Source organism: Triticum dicoccoides, chromosome 1A (assembly GCF_002162155.2).
Source record: "Triticum dicoccoides isolate Atlit2015 ecotype Zavitan chromosome 1A, WEW_v2.0, whole genome shotgun sequence".
NCBI classification, from domain to species: Eukaryota; Viridiplantae; Streptophyta; class Magnoliopsida; order Poales; family Poaceae; genus Triticum; species Triticum dicoccoides.
In genome coordinates this window covers 500,427,609-500,445,454 of record NC_041380.1, presented here as the reverse complement: position 1 = coordinate 500,445,454, position 17,846 = coordinate 500,427,609, and the positions used below count along the sequence as shown (strand labels likewise).

Sequence of the window (17,846 nt, the reverse complement as noted above, 5' to 3'; positions counted from 1 at the left end):
AACATACATGTAATGGCGCTTTCCGTTTCTGTGAATACAGAATTTTCCGTTTCCACTATGGACCTATGGCTGCTTTGTATCCCAACCACTAAATTACCCATGTGTGACCCAACTTTTACCACCACACAAGGGAGCCAGCCATGATTGTAATGGAAATGGAGGCCAGGCTTAAAAATTCCCCTTCACGGATTATTTTGTGAGGTTAAAATATGTGTGCGTGTAAGATGGCGACCTGATACACCATGTTGAAAGTGCAAGAGGGAGACTGAAGGAAATATGAACTAAAGGCAATAATAAAGTTGTTATTTATATTTCCTTATATCATGATAAATGTTTATTATTCATGCTAGAATTGTATTAACCGGAAACTTGATACATGTGCGAATACATAGACAAAACAAAGTGTCCCTAGTATGCCTCTACTAGACTAGCTCATTAATCAAAGATGGTTAAGTTTCCTGACCATAGACATGTGTTGTCATTTGATGAACGGATCACATCGTTAGGAGAATGATGTGATGGACAAGACCCATCCGTTAGCTTAGCATAATGATCGTTAAGTTTTATTGCTATTGCTTTCTTCATGACTTATACATATTCCTGTGACTATGAGATTATGCAACTCCCGAATACCGGAGGAATACCTTATGTGCTATCAAATGTCACAATGTAACTGGGTGATTATAAAGATGTTCTACATGTGTCTCCGAAGGTGTTTGTTGGGTTGGCATAGATCAAGATTATGATTTGTCACTCAGTGTATCAGAGAGGTATCTCTAGGCCCTCTCAGTAATGCACATCATTATAAGCCTTGCAAGCAATGTGACTAATTAGTTAGTTACGGGATGATGCATTACGGAACGAGTAAAGAGACTTGCTGGTAACGAGATTGAACTAGGTATGAGGATACCGATGATCGAACCTCGGGCAAGTAACATACCGATGACCAAGGGAATTACGTATGTTCTCATTATGGTTTGACCGATAAAGATCTTCGTAGAATATGTAGGAACCAATATGAGCATCCATGTTCTGCTATTGGTTATTGACCGGAGATGTGTCTCGGTCATGTCTACATAGTTCTCGAACCCGTAGGGTCCGCACGCTTAACGTTCGATGAGGATTTGTATTATGAGTTATGTGTTTTTAGTGACCGAAGATTGTTCGGAGTTCCGGATGAGATCACAGAGATGACGAGGAGTCTCAAAATAGTCGAGAGGTAAAGATTGATATATTGGACGAAGGTATTCGGACACCGGAATGGTTTTGGGACATTTCAGATATTTATCGGAGTACTGAAGGGTTACCGGAACCCCCGGGGAAGTAATGGGCCTTCATGAGCCATAGGGGAGAGAGAGGGGAGCCCGCAAGGGTGGCGCCCCCACCCCCAAGGGAGTCCGAATTGGACAAGGGGGAGGGGGCGCGGCCCCCTTTCCTTTTCCCCTCTCCCTCTCCTTCACTTTTCCCCTCTGATAGAAAGGAAGGGGGGGGCGACTAGGATTGGGAGTCCTAGTCAGTCCCCCCCCTTATGGTGCGCCCCTGGTGGCCGGCCTCCTCCTCCCCTCCTTTATATACGAGGGCAGGGGGCACCCGAAAGTAGAACAGTGATTCTCTTAGCCATGTACGGTGCCCTCCTCCATAGTTTACTCCTCCGCTCATAGCGTCGTAGTGCTTAGGCGAAGCCCTGCGCGGATCACATCACCATCACTGTCACCACGTCATCGTGCTAACGAAATTCTCCCTTGACCCTCTACTGGATCAAGAGTTCGAGGGACGTCATCGAGCTGAACGTGTGCTGAACTCGGGGGTGTCGTACGTTCGGTACTACATCGGTTGGATCGTGAAGATGTTCGACTATATCAACCGTGTTAACCTAACGCTTCCGCTTTCGGTCTACGAGGGTACGTGGACACACTCTCCCCCTCTCGTTGCTATGCATCTCCTAGATAGATCTTGCGTGATCGTAGGAATTTTTTTGAAATTGCATGCTACACTTCCCAACATATTGTGCAGCTTTTTCTTTCCCTCTCGCAAGGCGACTAGATAAAGCTTTCTTCCCTTCGATCTTCGTCGGCAAGCACGTGGATTCGCCTCCCCTCCGCTTGCCGCTCCAGCGGCCGGTGGTGGGGAGGGAATTCCTGGTGCCTCGGCTTAGATAGGTAGGGTTTTGGTTCTCACAAGGGCGGCGTACAGACGGATGGCGGCGCTTCTTCTTCGAGTCAGTCTTGTGGGCTCTGATCCTCCTCAAGTTCATTCGTCGGGACGGATAAGACGGAGCTCTGGCGTAGATTCCTGCCAGCTCCTCGGAGCGGCAAGGTTAGGGGTTCTTGTTAGGGCGAAATTTGATATCAAGTTCTTCAGATCAATTCATGGATTCAATGATGACGATTGTGGCTCCCGAATGCTTGTCCTTAGGGGCACGTGCATGAAGACTTCACGACTGTCATCGACAAGGTCAGGCCGACTCCGGTATGAGAGCGGCGGCAACGATGTGTCGGCGGCTCCACTGCAAGAAATATGTCAACTAGTGACCTTCTGTCAGTGACCCTGAAAGAATTGGTCATAGATCTATGACCATTTGAGACCAATTGGTCAAAATCCGTTCGGGGGGCTCCAAACCCTAAACTATATTGACCATTTTGGTTAGAAAGGTCGTAATTTCCTCACAAGAAATGGTCATAAAGCAGACAACACTATTCTGCTGCCTTATTTCTAGCTGATCATGACCAATATAGATGGTCATAACCTTGTAAATTGTGGTGGATTGGTATGACTTGGCGCCACCTCATCAGTTTCGCCTATGTGTCATGTCCATGTGTCAATTTTGGCCCTAGGTTGTGAAGCAACCTGTATTTCTGTCATTCCCAAAATTCACAAAAAATCTCATAAATTCCTTGGGTCATATCTTCGAAAATATGTAAAAATCCTTCCTTGCCTAGTTCAAAAATAATTCAACAATATTCATTTTTCTATTCTGTTCACAACAGCACTTTATGAAGGAAGTGCTATTTATATATTCTTGATTGCCCTCAAAATGTTTGGGCACTTTTTCTTATCCAAATCATTGCCTCATGACAAAATTTAGCTCCATTTTCCTAGCAAATCTTCCTCGGCAAATTTCCAAAGTTTTTGTCCACCTAGAAGCATTGTGAAGGAAGTACCTTTTTTATATATCCAAATTTATACAATTCCTTCATATGCCCAAATTATCACTCTCCTCCAAATTGCAGCTCATTTAAATCATCTATGTGATCCCAGGTTCAATTTATATTTTATGGCCAGATTGGCACGTTGCAAAGCAAGTGTTATCTAGACCCCTCCTATTACCCTCAAAAATTTTGGGCACTCTTTCATACCCAAATCATCGCCACATGATAATATTCAGCTCCATTTTCCTGGTAAATCTTTCTCAGGAAATTTCCAAAGTTTCTACCTCGAGAGAAGCTTTGTGAAGTAAGTACTAGCTAGGTACCCAAATGATTTGAAAATTTACAAGCGCATGACCATACCTATGTAACTTACCTACACCAAATTTGAGCTCATTTCATTCATCCAATTTCTCTCGCTAATTTTTCTAAGTTTCTGTCCAGAGAAGAGCATTGTGAAGGAAGTACCACTTTGGCATGTCCAAATGGTATCAATTTTCTACAGTGCTTTGCTATGCCCAAATAACCATCCTCCACCAAATTTCAGCTAAATCCATTCATTATTTTGAGCCCAGCTTCAACATTCATATTTTGGTCCAGTGTGGTACTTTGCAAAGCAAGTACCACCTAGGATCCTTCTTTTGAGCTGAAAATTTATGAAGACATTCCTCTTAGTAGATGATCATCCTCAGCCAAAACTCACGCCCATTGGCCATGTGCATTTCCCATAGCGCTAATCAAACACTTGGCTGTTAATTCATCTTTGAGCATAGGTCGGTCTCCTTGTGAGATTCTTCTGTTGTAATTTTCTTCCTAGCACCTACCTGGGGAGTGCCCAACCCACTAGACATGCCTAGGCCTCCCAGAACGCATGTCAACACCAAGGTCACGCGGTGACCACGCGGCGGGCATGCGAGTTTACACGCTTTGGAGTTGGGGCTCTGGGCCACCATCCAAAACTCGACGTATCGCCACCAAACCATGTATTTATGCTTAAATAGATACTTATGTAACTATAAATGATTTTTGGGAAAAATAAAAAGCAAACAATAAGGTAGCTGCAGTTCAAATTTGTCTAATCTCCTCTTAGGTTACCAAAAATGGATGAAGCGAAATCTTGTGTGACCCAGTAGCGTAGCACGGGCATCCTACTAGTTAGTATGATAAGTATGTGTTAGGTTTGTCCAGTCCATCAATGTCGGTAAATGTGTTGTGGTCTATGAATGTGTATAGATTTTTTTAAATTTTGTTCGCTCGTTGCAACACTTGGATTATTTATTAATATAACCCAGCAACGATGCTTCCATTTTAACACATGTACTAGTGTGCTAAAACTACTACTGTACCTGCTTCTTCTTAGCCTGAGTAGTACATCAGACTTGCATTAACTTGTGTTAATTGTATTAACTTGTAGCCTAGTCACTGCAGTCATCTTATGCTTTTATCTTCTCTGTGATGTCATGTGCCTTTGAGTCTACTTATTGAAGACCTTATGCTCATATATCTTTTTAGTCCCTCTATTCCCATAAATGTGACATTGTTTTGTTTCTAAATACTTGACACATACAAGTTTGAGGGCACTATCCTAAACCCCTGTTATGATCTCTATGTTCTATTTTGTCTGTTTATACAAGTGTTTATGGGGTGCTAAATCTGATGGGAATGGCGTCAAGGATCAGAATATTCAGTTTTTGTTTTATTTCAGTTCATGTTGAGTTCCATAACAGAACTGTTTGATGTTGTTGCCTGTGGAAATCTCCTTAGTGTTGTTAAAGCAGCCTTATTTAATCTTCTTCAGGTTTTCAAGGGGTTTTTGTTTATGATAGCCATGGAGCAGGAAAAACTGACATGCTACTAAAGCTAAGATGGTACTGATTCTGATTCTTGTATCATTTCGTCAACGAAATTTGTGTCTTGTCAATGCTTGCTAGATGCTAGTCATGCTGTGTAGTATAGCTAATTCTTTACGTATCTTTATAACATTCAATAGCTCTTTAGTCCTGCCAGGACAAGGTTTGATGGAAATTCGTCGGAGCCTTTCATTGTTTCCTTGCTTGATGCAACAGGTATATAGTGATTTGAAGGTTTGATGCAACAGATTCGTACCTGCTATGTATACCTGATTCGCAACAGATTCGCCTATTGTGTTCATATGTTTTGACCATCTGTTTTTTGTCACAAAAAAGTCACAAATGAAAAACAATGACCTTTCAGTGATCAATAGTGATAGTCGCAAGTTGACATATTTCTTGTAGTGCTCGTTCTGGCGGCGGATATGGTCGTTCGGTTGCCCATGGAACTCGATGTAATCTATAATACATAAATAGTTGATCCCCACTAAGTCTAATTCTCTCAACATGCAGCCCTCCACATCATCAAATATGACACGTCATCATCCATCAGAACTATTTTGTAGGACATGCATACGCCAATTTAATTGTTCCATCTCCAATAGTCCAACATACATGCATACCCTTTGTTTACATATAATTACTTTCAAAAGTAATAGCTTTCAATTTAGGTCATTTCATTCATATAGAATGTGTCCAAAATTAATCTTTAAGCTCCCGCAGCAACGCGCGGGAAAATCACCTAGTTTTTATTATGTTTGGGGCGCTTTGCACTTCCGGTGAATCTTTATAATAGATTTGATATTTTTACAAAAAATATATATTAGTAACTTTGACCTAGAAAAATCTCAGAACTTTATTTTTTTGGGACGGAGGGAGTATTTTTTTTTACTTTTCAGGAGTGTTTTGCTACTAATAAGAAATTTTAGATCACTCTACGTCCGAACGCTTTTTCCACAAAAAAAAGTTGGGCGCGGCGCTTTTGGCGAATGGCACCTACCAGCACTCACGTCGCACAGTCACGTCTGGCTGTGCAGCGCAGGGCAGACTCGCGTGGACGGCACGCCACGGCCACAGGTGCCCGTGCCACGCTCTCATCTCAGGTCCAAACAAAAGGAAGAAGAGACACGCCGAGCGGCAGGCTAGGCTCGTCCGGCCTTGCCGCGCATGCAGTGCAACGGCTAAAATTGGCGCGACCCCTCTCCGCAACACGCGCCACAGTTCTCCTCGCTTTCTCCTCCCCTCCCCCCCTCGTCTCCCACCTTCCAAATTTACTACGCCCACCAGCGGCCTCGCATTGGGCTTGGGCGGTGGTGCCATCACCGGTGCAGCGCGCAATGGCGTCGTCGTCGGAGGGGTACGTGGACGTGCCGCTCGGCGGCGAGCATCATCAGCAGCCGCCGCCGCAGCCGCACCCGTACTCGGCGCCCACCATGCGGAAGCAGCCGTCGCGGCTGACGTCCGGGATGAAGCGGCTGGCGTCGAGGGTCACCTCCTTCCGCGTGCCCGACATGGGCCTCAAGCGCACCCACTCCAGCGCGCAGCCGGCGCTCAAGGGCCTCCGCTTCCTCGACAAGGCCGCCGCCGGCAAGGACGGCTGGAAGTCCGTCGAGAAGCGCTTCGACGAGATGAGCGCCGACGGCCGCCTCCACCAGGAGAACTTCGCCAAGTGCATCGGTACGTCCGTTTCCCCGATCAACCGGCCGTCCTTTCTTGTTGCCTTCCCGCTCCCGCAATCTCGATGCTCTCTGAATCTCTGATACCTGCTAGCTTGACGGTCCGGCAAAGCATGTCAGAATTCAGCAGTGCTCTGCTCTCTTTTCCAAAACATGTCAGATTCATTTTCAGGTTGGCCAGCAAAGCATTAGCCAGCCACATTGGTTGATCTGGAACGCAATCGTTTATTTATCAGAGGATAATTAGCAATGTATCATCTTGAAACTGAATCTGTCTACATCTGTCTACGTTGGCCAGCAAAGCATTAACCAGCCACATTGTTTCATCTCTGAATATCTAAGCCCAGAACGGCTCTGCTTCTCACAGGCATGGCGGACTCCAAGGAATTCGCAAGCGAGGTGTTCGTGGCGATGGCGAGGAGAAGGAAGATCGACCCAGAACAAGGACTCACCAAGGAGCAGCTCCAGGAGTGCTGGGAAGAGATGTCTGACAACAACTTCGATGCACGGCTACGCATATTCTTTGACATGTAATAAAGGTCTACCTTACCTTCTCTTCGGTGACGATACCTCACTGCCGGCGTCTTGATGAGATTGTTTTGCAACCAGGTGCGACAAGAACGGCGACGGAAAGCTCACAGAAGATGAGGTCAAGGAGGTCGGTAGCACGCCGTCTCCGGACCTGCCTGCCCTTCTCCACAAAGCCAGCCTCTATGAAATTTCAGGGTTTTCATTCCATGTGCAGATCATTGTGCTGAGCGCGGGGGCGAACAAGCTTGCCAAGCTGAAGAAACATGCTGCGACCTACGCCTCGCTCATCATGGAGGAGCTGGACCCTGATGCCCGCGGCTACATTGAGGTGCCAAGAAATGAAAACTTATCTTCTTCTGATGCAGCACCAGCATGCTTACATATATGCTCATCTTCTGTCCTGATGCAGATTTGGCAGCTGGAGAAGCTACTCCGTAAGATGGTGATGGAAGAGGGGTCACAGGATCAGATGGACCAGGCGTCAACCAGCCTCGCCAAGACAATGGTTCCGTCCAGTCACCGGAGCCCAATGCAGAAACAGATTCACGAGACCGTCGACTTCATCCACGAGAACTGGAAGAGGATATGGTTCCTGGCGCTGTGGGGGGTCGCCAACATTGCCCTCTTCATATTCAAGTTCATACAGTACAGGAATCGGGCCGTCTTCGAGGTGATGGGGTACTGTGTCTGCATCGCCAAGGGTGCCGCTGAGACGACCAAGCTGAACATGGCCCTCATACTCCTCCCGGTGTGCCGAAACACGCTAACAGCACTCCGGTCGACTGCACTCAGCGCCGTCATACCATTTGACGACAACATAAACTTCCACAAGGTACATAGCCCTTGTGCCATTTCCATTCCAGGACAATACAAGGAACATCTTACCGGCATCTGCATCATGCAATGCACAGTACGCCCCCCTTTAACGATCGCAATGTATCCAGGTTATCGCGGTTGGAATTGCAATTGGAGCGGGTATGCATACGGTTGTTCACCTGACCTGCGACTTCCCAAGGCTGGTCTCCTGCCCAAGTGACAAGTTCCAGGAGAAGCTGGGGCCCTTCTTCAACTATGTTCAACCAACATGGGGAACTCTGTTCGCGAGCACTCCAGGGTGGACTGGTATCCTCCTGGTCCTCATAATGTCATTCTCCTTTACACTGGCGACAACCTCCTTCAGGAGGAGCGTCGTGAAGCTGCCATCGCCACTGCACCACCTGGCTGGCTTCAATTCCTTCTGGTATGCCCACCACCTGCTGGTGTTTGCATATATCCTTCTGGTGATGCACTCCTACTACTTATTCCTCACCAAGCCGTGGTACAAGAAAACGGTATTGCTCTTGCTCTCAATTATGTTTGGCAAGAGTAGTTATGAATGTGCATAAATTGAAATTGTAACTTTGGATGTGCTTCTACAGGGATGGATGTACATAGCAGTTCCTGTTATCTTCTATGCCAGCGAGAGAGCCACCAGAAGAGTTCGTGAGAAGAATTATGGAGTGACTGTCATCAAGGTAAGCTATAGATTCTACAAGTATACAACATACAAGTTTCCTCAGTATACATTTTAAAGTGCAAGTATCACAAGCGAACTGGTAATATTATGCATGGTTCTATGTGTCATGCAGGCAGCAATTTACCCAGGAAATGTTCTCTCTCTTTACATGAAGAAGCCATCAAGTTTCAAATACAAAAGTGGGATGTACCTCTTTGTAAAATGCCCAGACGTCTCGCCTTTTGAGTGGTACCATCCCATCATCCATATTTTCCAAGTTACGAGTTTTCCAAGGCTTTGGCTTCAAAATTTTCTTCAATGTTTGCAGGCATCCCTTCTCCATCACCTCTGCACCTGGGGACGACTACTTGAGTGTACATATCCGCACATTAGGTGACTGGACAACAGAACTAAGGAACCTATTTGGGAAGGTCAGTAGAAAAAGTGAGGAGGGAGCATAGAAGAAGTACAACTTGTGAGGAGCTTACACTCTATATATTTTACTTAACTGATGAAAAAGTATAATAATTCATGCAGGCCTGTGAAGAAGAAGTAAATTCCAAGAAGGCTACACTATCAAGACTTGAGACCACAGTCATAGCAGAAGGCGCGGACGAGAATACTAGGTGATTATACCTTAAGCTTTCTTAAGGAATTGCTTGAGGATATGTATATAGGCGATATTGCACTAACTTTAGTGACTTGGCTTTCTTTATTTAGATTTCCCAAGATCTTTGTTGATGGCCCTTTCGGTGCACCAGCTCAAAATTACAAGAAATACGACATCCTTTTCCTTATTGGCCTTGGAATTGGTGCAACTCCTTTCATCAGCATACTGAAGGATCTCCTGCACAACATAAAGTCTAATAATGTAACTCAGTCACTAAAAGTTATTTCTCATACATGAGTGCAGATGCACAAAAGCCTAAAATGAATTTGATTCAACAGGAGCAGCAAAGCATGAATGACGAGGAGGCAGGCAGCAGCTTCAAGAGCAACGGGCCAAGCCGAGCTTACTTCTATTGGGTTACCAGGGAACAAGGCTCCTTTGAATGGTTCAAAGGTGTCATGAATGAAGTTGCTGAATGTGATAGCGATGTACTGCTCAACCGAAACTGTTTCAGTAAACAGCAACGTCCCACATAGTTCAGTTTTGTAAAAGAAAAATAACTTAATCTCTTGCTGTACAGAATGCAATAGAGATGCACAACTACCTAACCAGTGTGTACGAGGAAGGAGATGCGAGGTCAGCTCTGATTGCCATGGTTCAATCGCTCCAACACGCAAAAAATGGTGTGGATATCGTCTCCGGCAGCAAGGTTTTTTTCTCCCTCCCTTCCCCCTCCCTTTGTTAACTGCAATAAGATTCAGATACACCATGGTTGCTTCCTTTCCTGACCGCTGTTTCACAGATCCGGACACATTTTGCAAGGCCAAACTGGAGAAAGGTGTACTCTGATTTGGCAAATACCCACAAGAATGCTCGTATAGGCGAGTCACATTTGTTTTTATTTTTTTGTGTGCACCTGATCAAAATTTAAGTGTCGAATCCTACTTAACATTACAAAGATATATATACTAAGATGGTGCTGCATAAATCTTCTGCAGGTGTTTTCTATTGTGGATCTCCGACGCTTACAAAAACACTCAGGGAACTTGCAATAGAATTCAGCCACACGACAACAACACGGTTCCATTTCCACAAGGAGAACTTCTAACTTGTGAGGTCAGCGCAACAAAAAATTCGGTAGCATCGGGTAGCAGTTCTAGCTCTGCAGGTGCCAGAGGGAGCTGGGGCATATATTAGTGTACAAACTACATGGAGTGAAAAGCATGTGGCGTTAGTTATAGCTGCTGCCACACATAGATAGGGGGAGGAAAGCCATGTATTTATATTTTCATTCGTCAGTGAGATTGCTTCTTAGAATAATTCAGACCTTGAACAGGTGATTGGCTCGGTTCAAAATTGATAGGATCAAGTTTGGATTGGCTGAAAATTAAAGTGAGCCATTTACTCATTTTGTTGTAACAAAGATTACCCTCCGAATCGGATTCGTTAGCTTGATAAAAAGATTGTGTTGTAAACCAAGTAGGAGCATTTCAAGTCAATCTGCCCATTTCTTTTCAATTGTGAACGATGCTCCATTTCTTGGCTGGATATTTGGGAATAATCCCCTTTCCACGGATATAGCTAGCACCTTGCATTGCACGCAAGCACATACTACTACATACAGACGAAGAGGAATCCCTGGTTGCCGTCGGTCAATTCCGGGCGCCCAGAGGCGCGAGCCCTATCGTCGAGCAGCCGCAATGGAGCGGGGAGGGCAGCATCCAGGATGGGTAGTAAGAAGAGAAGAAGTACAGCCCAAGCATCCGTAGGGGGTAGGAAAGGGAGGAGGGTTCGGTGGCTGACCTTTGTTGCGGCAGAGGCACCGGCGGCGGCGGCGTGAAGCGACCGTGATCTGACGAGAAAGCCGGGAAGCGCCGGCCACCGTTAGGGGCTTTTTGCTTCGTATAGCAGGGACACTAGCTGTTTGATAAAATGCCAATGTGGACAGGCCAGTGAACCAGTGATGCAACAACACTCGCGCAAGCAATTTTTGTATGCATTTGCAGTTGTAAGACATAGTTTGAGCCAAATTCATGTGAAAATGTGGATTTTTGGGTTTGGGTCCTAGGACGCCTGTTCATAAGGTCTGGATCCGTAGTTTGAGCCAACCAGTTCCGGAACAAATTCGATATACTACTAGGCACCTAGGCGGAGGTAGACTGAAAGCTATACGAATCAGACGCCAAACCAAAAGGGTAAACAGGCAGGAAAGAAAAGGATGTTGAATTATTTTCTCTTGGTCACCGAAACAACATTTTTACATTCCTACCAATTATATGTTTAGCTAGATTTTGATTGATGAGGATTACCCCGGTGCATAAAACCACATGAGAATCTTGATTTCAATCGACACTTTGGTCTTTCAAATGTGTTGTCTGCAAAAGATGGAGTATGTGTTTATGAGATCCACGTACATGAATTTGACTATGAAAACATCATTAATAGTGAACCTCCAGTGAAATACTCACTTTGTACCATAATATATGACGTTTTGGCAGTTCAATGGTAAATTTATGCTAGGTTGATAGACATCTATCTATGCACTAAATGTACCACACCCATTTATCAACAACCCAAGCCTGTCGGAACTAAATGTTCAATGACTTGCCCCAAGAACCAATGCAGCATAAACATCTTTCCTCTACACACTAATATACAAACTCGGGGAGTGAAGAGCTAATGGGGTATCCCAACAAGATATCTAGTATCTCTATAAAATCACGGAGAGTGGAGATTCAAATCCGTCATACACATAAATATCTCTTAAAGCTCACACTCAACAGACAAAGTGGCCTAAACTACCCTATTTGTACCGCATCCTCCTTAGGAAGCAACAAATAATACCGAAGTTAAGACAAAACAACAAAAAATTATCAATGTATGAGTCCTCAAACATTGGCAATATATCTCCTTGGATGACCCCCGACAATGGCCCCGACACCTATTTTTCCAAAAACTTGTCAATACAGCGTTTTCTTCGGGAGAGAGTTGGGGTGTATCGTAGGTAATGCCCTCATCCATTGTTATTGTTACAAAATGGGACAATAGAGAACCAAAAATTTCCTTATAATAATTGATGATGTAAGCTTATAGACATTGGTCCTCTCAACATGCTCTAATTGGAAGATTTTTTCCGATGCTTGCCACTCACAATCAAATGGAAAAATCTTGTATTGTTATCCCCTTCCCAAGCGCGTCTAACCTTAGCAGGTTGGGCGCATTTGATCTCCTCCTCGCGCATTACCTCCCGCTTGACATAATATGCTGCCGCACTTACAGGGAATGATTATGCTTTAATGTCGGAAGCTTCAACGAAAGCAATCAATTGATCCTTTTCTTTCTTATAAACACCACTCAAACTCTTAGCGTAGCCCTGAAATAATTTTCTCAGATGTCGGATCTTAAATTTCCACTTCAACCTTGGTGTCCTTCCTGCCCGGATCATGCATGACAACTCAAATGACAAAGCGGTCTTGTTCCCCACATCAACGGCCTCATCGAAATCCAAAAGAGGGGGGAGGGGGGAGGAGGAGGAAGTTTCTGGCCAGAAATACTCCTCTAAAGTGCCCACATGGGTACCAGAGGAAACTTGTCCAAGATATGATCCAACTTCTCGTACGTTGGTGTTTACAGACCGTTAGCCGAATTATACCATCGACCCGAAAGAGCTATCTCAAATCTAGGTTTTAATAACAGCATCGAACGTAAAGGGTCATCTAGCGTCAAAGTTATCATTCCTTCCGTGTCCTGTCTCTAAATTATACTCTCTTTGTTCCTTTATCTAAGGTGTATTATTTCTGGCATGATGACCAAGGCACATAAATATTAATAATTTAGGACGAAATTACTCTTGTCTAATTCGTTGATTAGCAGCAAGTAAATCATTTAGGCTAGGAAAGGAAGAGATACACACAATCGGGAGAGGGATACATTCCCTTTTTTCTCTAGAAGTAGACACATGCAATCGGGGGAGATATACTTTTCTTTTCCTAGAGGGTCAAAAACGGAATTACGAGAAATTAGAAAAAAATGCATCTTACATTGTGGAATTTTATCAAAAAACAAACACACCTTACATAAAGGAACGGAGGGAGTATTAAAGTCTCCAACACCAATACGGGTAAAGATTCATAGCCACAAATCACAACTCAACCCAACTAGGAAAGCAGGTTTAAGATCTGATTGGGCAGCCCCATATACTGCCACCAAAACCAAAATAAAGCCATCAACTCTCGAATACACATGAATTTTGACAGCAAAATCACCCACCTGCATTTTTCAAACCTCAATCGTTGCTTTATTAACAACCATCAAAATATCACCGGATCTCTTTTGTTTCATTCTCTTGCAGTTAATACCATGATTGAAGATGAAGAGATAAAAAAAATTCTCGCAAAAATAAAATAAAAAATACCAGTCCATGAATTATGTCTACTAATAATAAGTTTTTTTGTTGCTTGCCCTTTTTTTCTTCTAATTTTGTTTCATTCTCTATGAATCAATAGTAGTTGTTATTCCCAAATCCCTTCCCTTTTTTATGTGTGCTAATCACTTGAGTTGAATATCTTTCGAGTAGGCTCACCAATTGGCGTAGCAGGGACACCACGTTAAGAAATTTAATAGTTCATTCACCAAAAAGAAAAAAAACATGTTAGTTCTTGGTCGCAAACGAAGGCTGGTAAAAAAATTAAATGAAATATTTGAAAATTCAGATAACTTACATATAGACAACCCCATTATAGAGTATATATGGAGTCACTCATTGTACATCTAATCAGTTTACATGCATACGAGAGTGAAGGAACAGTGTATATCGTCATACAGATACAATTAAGCACAAGTACTCGAGGGAGGAAAAAATATAATTAAGCGCACAATGTACGTATAGAATTTGAAATTAATCGAGTCGAGATCGACAACAGAAGCTCAATCCTGAGTAAAGGGATGGGTCGGTCATAACGTGTAGTTGACGTCGATGAAGCTGAGGATCTGGTGGACGGCGCCAACGATCTCCTCGGCCGTGAATCTTGGCTCGCTCGTGATCTAACATCAGAAGCAGCAATTCAATCCCGCGGTCGATAATCTGATCTGCATTCAGTTGGTACACAAAATGAATGCTCGTGCGTACCTTGACGTTGAAGGAGTAGAGGACGGTCTGCTCGATGGTGGTGATGTTGGTGTGGAGGATGGACATGTGCATCTCCTCCAGCACGGCGATGGTCTTGATCAGCTGCTCCGGCCGGCGGCGAGACAGGACCTTGATCACCGCGTCCTCGCCCAGCACGCGCACCTCGATGTCCGCCAGGCTCGACTTGTTCTCGGCCACCTCCTCCCGGAGCCCGCCGCCGCACGCGTCGAGGTCGATCATCACCTTGGCTCCGGCGGCACCGTCACCGTTCCCCGCCCCGGGGAACGAGAGGCTCGGGGAGACGTAGAACGGCGCAGCCTCGTGCCCTTGCGGCGGCGGCTCGTGGATGGATGTCGCCGGCACCACCGGGGCGGACGCGTCAGCGACCGGCCGTGGCGTGTCGCCGTACAGGCGCCGCCGCTTCTGTGACTCGAGGCACTGGATTAGCTGCTCTAGCTCACGTATGAACTCTATGGCTCCGCCTATGATGGATGCTTGATCTCCCTGCACGGCATCGTGCCATATGTTACCAAAGTTATAGGGGGTCATGTATTGTATGGTGTATGGATTAGGTTTTTTAGGGGAATATTGTATGGATTAGGTGTACTGGACCTACTGGTATATCAGGCACTTCGTTAGCTTCTTTAGAAATTACACAAATAAACTCTAAGGCAGACTGATAACATTGAAAAAAAAGCATCTAACTAGCTAAGTTTGTTTTTTGCGGGTAACTAGCTATGAAATTTTAAAGGGAGTGCCTATGTCTCCGTCGCCTAAAAATTAACAAATTCATTGTCGATTTTACAACTCTCGAAAAATGTTCATCGTGCTACGAAAACTTGTTCATTCAGTAAAAAGGGTAGCTAGGGGAAGATAAAAACTTGCATGAATCTCATCATCAAGATCGACAGTCCTCGGTGTTGACTGAAAATTAGCAAATCCAAATTTTAAATCCATGCTTTGGAAGACAAAATAGTACTCTCGGCTTGGGAGAATATTAGGTGCTCCCATGCTCCAAGGCCACGTGGGCCATTGGATACGAGATCCATTGATCATGGTCAGAGGCTTTGTAAATTTGCAAAAAACCGCCTCGAGAGTCCCATATTTGTGTGCATGTTCTAGGAGTCTCACTATGACCAGTAGATCTGAGATCCAACGGCCCACATGGCGCTGGAGCATGGGAGTATGTCTCAACACATGATATTCAGGGCTATCCAATTCTAGTCTGCTTCGTCTGCCACCCTTTGTTTTGATAACAAAAGAAAACCTTGAGCATGTAAACCCCAAGTTAACCCTAACATCGTCAAAGTAATTGAGGTTGGCTTCAAAGTAGAGGAAGGAAGAAAAAAAACACGACGATCGATGCAAATCGCACTGACATATCTTAAGCGAGATTTTTTTTGTAACCTTGAAATTCCTGTCCAGATTTGAACTAGTTCCAAACCAAATTTAAATTAAACCAAATTTCTTTAAAATCAGTGCAATTTGATAGATCGAAATCCGAAAGAACTTCATTTTTTATAGATATTTCCGCGAGGTCTGGAATTTTTATGTTACCAAAAGTTCAATCCCTCGTGACTCATGTGATGTCTCATATAGCACCATCGACTTAGACATAAGAAAATCTTAGGCTTAATTGGAACTACCATAAGTTTAAGTTTGGGTTCTTATAATTTTTGTGGAGTACTATTCTTTTCATATGAAAATCAAATTGTTCGTTGAAATGTCACTGCAAGCGATGAACTATATGTTGCAATGGTAGCGAGTAAGATGTGCAAACATATACCCTTTGGACGTAGGATCCTGGCATGAGGGACCTGAGGACCCTGAGGTAATCGTTCATCTGTCGCCGCCGGTTGCGCTCGACGGCGATGTGCGTCATCCGCTGGCTCTCCACCTCCTCGCTGGTCTTCGTCGACCTGGGCCGCTTCCGCCGCCCGCTCTTCGCCTGCTCCCCGCCAGCCTTCTGGCCTACCCTGCCGCCACCGTCGGACTGCTGCACCAGCGTGGTGCTCTCGGAGACGCCGCAGCCGTGATCGTGCGGGCCTCCTGATCCGTCCGCCGTCTTGCTGCCCTCGTGCTCCGCCGCGTGGAGGATACCTGCGCCTCCGCGGGGATCAGGGTCGTCCGAGCCGGAGAGCTGGGACTGGAACCTGAAGAAGTAGCTGTCCTCCTCGTCGTCGTCACGGGCGTCGTCGTGGTCGGCGGACGGCTGGTTGAGCGCGAGCCTGGGGCCGAAGTCGGCGAACTGTAGCACGTCGGAGAAGCTGAGCTTGTCCAAGGACACCTGGCCGTGCGGCCCTCCCGGAGGCAGCGGCGTCGTCTGGCCCAGCATGTAGTCCGCCATCTCGGCTGCCGCGCCGCCACCGATCGGCTCCTCCGGCGCCGCCCCGCCGTCCAGTTGAGCGAAGGTGTCCAGCTGGTGGCTGCTTCCCTGCTCAGAGCGACCACGCATGGTGACCAACAAACACATCCGAAACTGATCGGCCATGCATGGCCAGGCGGTGCGTGATCGATGCATGCATGTACCTGTTTTTCCATGATCGCGACGACGTAGCTTTGATAACCTCACGGCGAGCGCATGCATGCAGCTGGCTCCCGATCTGCGATCACACGCCGGCCTTCATGCGTGCATGCACGGCCGGTGTGCTGTGCGTCCGCCGGAAGAAGAGCCTGCAGTGAACAAGTTGAGGAGGAAGAAGATATCGAGTGGGTTGAAATTTGTGGGCGTTTGTGCACTGCTCTAGAGAGGAGCCTCTCGGACGCATTAATTGAAAAGGGTGGCGGATGAATTCACCGCGCCACCTCCGGAGGATGGAACGGGAGGCTCCGGCCGGCCGGTGAGTTATTTTTCTCACATGCGCCACGCTCCCTGCCTTTGCTTTGAGCAATGCTACACCTACGAAAATATTTTTACGTATCTTACGAATGAAATGAGTTGGCAGCCTTCAATTGGATATTAGTGGAGGCTGGGGCCCACCCTGAAAATCAGGGGGGAGGGCGTTTGGTTAGGGAAAAGAAGGATTACGTAGGATACGTAACAGCATTACGTAAGTCTAGCATTTTTGCTTTGGAGCAATGCTACACCTACGAAAATATTTTTACGTATCTTACGAACGAAATGAGTTGGCAGCCTTCAATTGGATATTGGTGGAGGCTGGGGCCCACCCTGAAAATCAGGGGGGAGGGCGTTTGGTTAGGGAAAAAAAGGATTACGTAGGATACGTAACAGCATTACGTAAGTCTAGCATTTTTGCTTTGGAGCAATGCTACACCTACGAAAATATTTTTACGTATCTTACGAATGAAATGAGTTGGCAGCCTTCAATTGGATATTAGTGGAGGCTGGGGCCCACCCTGAAAATCAGGGGGGAGGGCGTTTGGTTAGGGAAAAGAAGGATTACGTAGGA

At 45.5% G+C, this 17,846-nt stretch overlaps 2 protein-coding genes and 1 long non-coding RNA gene across 3 annotated transcripts; 1 reads left to right on the top strand and 2 right to left on the bottom strand.

Moving 5' to 3' along the window:
- The first annotated feature begins 6,152 nt into the window (after positions 1-6,152).
- LOC119282917 (putative respiratory burst oxidase homolog protein H) lies at positions 6,153-10,826 on the top strand. Its single transcript, XM_037562907.1, has 15 exons — positions 6,153-6,673; positions 7,040-7,202; positions 7,282-7,330; positions 7,418-7,531; positions 7,613-8,035; positions 8,148-8,534; positions 8,622-8,717; positions 8,832-8,947; positions 9,027-9,129; positions 9,236-9,324; positions 9,419-9,569; positions 9,647-9,796; positions 9,889-10,017; positions 10,111-10,189; positions 10,307-10,826. Exons 1-15 carry the CDS (start codon positions 6,334-6,336, stop codon positions 10,414-10,416), a joined length of 2,499 nt encoding a protein of 832 aa, XP_037418804.1. The 5' UTR covers positions 6,153-6,333; the 3' UTR covers positions 10,417-10,826.
- On the bottom strand, positions 9,008-11,242 carry LOC119282933. Its single transcript, XR_005138956.1, has 3 exons — positions 11,112-11,242; positions 9,335-9,545; positions 9,008-9,117 (listed from the first exon to the last, which is right to left on the bottom strand). It is a non-coding gene; the product is annotated as an uncharacterized LOC119282933 (long non-coding RNA).
- A 2,745-nt stretch (positions 11,243-13,987) lies between these two features.
- LOC119282901 (transcription factor FAMA-like) lies at positions 13,988-17,164 on the bottom strand. Its single transcript, XM_037562905.1, has 4 exons — positions 16,966-17,164; positions 16,223-16,870; positions 14,437-14,940; positions 13,988-14,351 (listed from the first exon to the last, which is right to left on the bottom strand). Exons 1-4 carry the CDS (start codon positions 16,975-16,977, stop codon positions 14,262-14,264), a joined length of 1,254 nt encoding a protein of 417 aa, XP_037418802.1. The 5' UTR covers positions 16,978-17,164; the 3' UTR covers positions 13,988-14,261.
- Between the last annotated feature and the right edge of the window lie 682 nt (positions 17,165-17,846).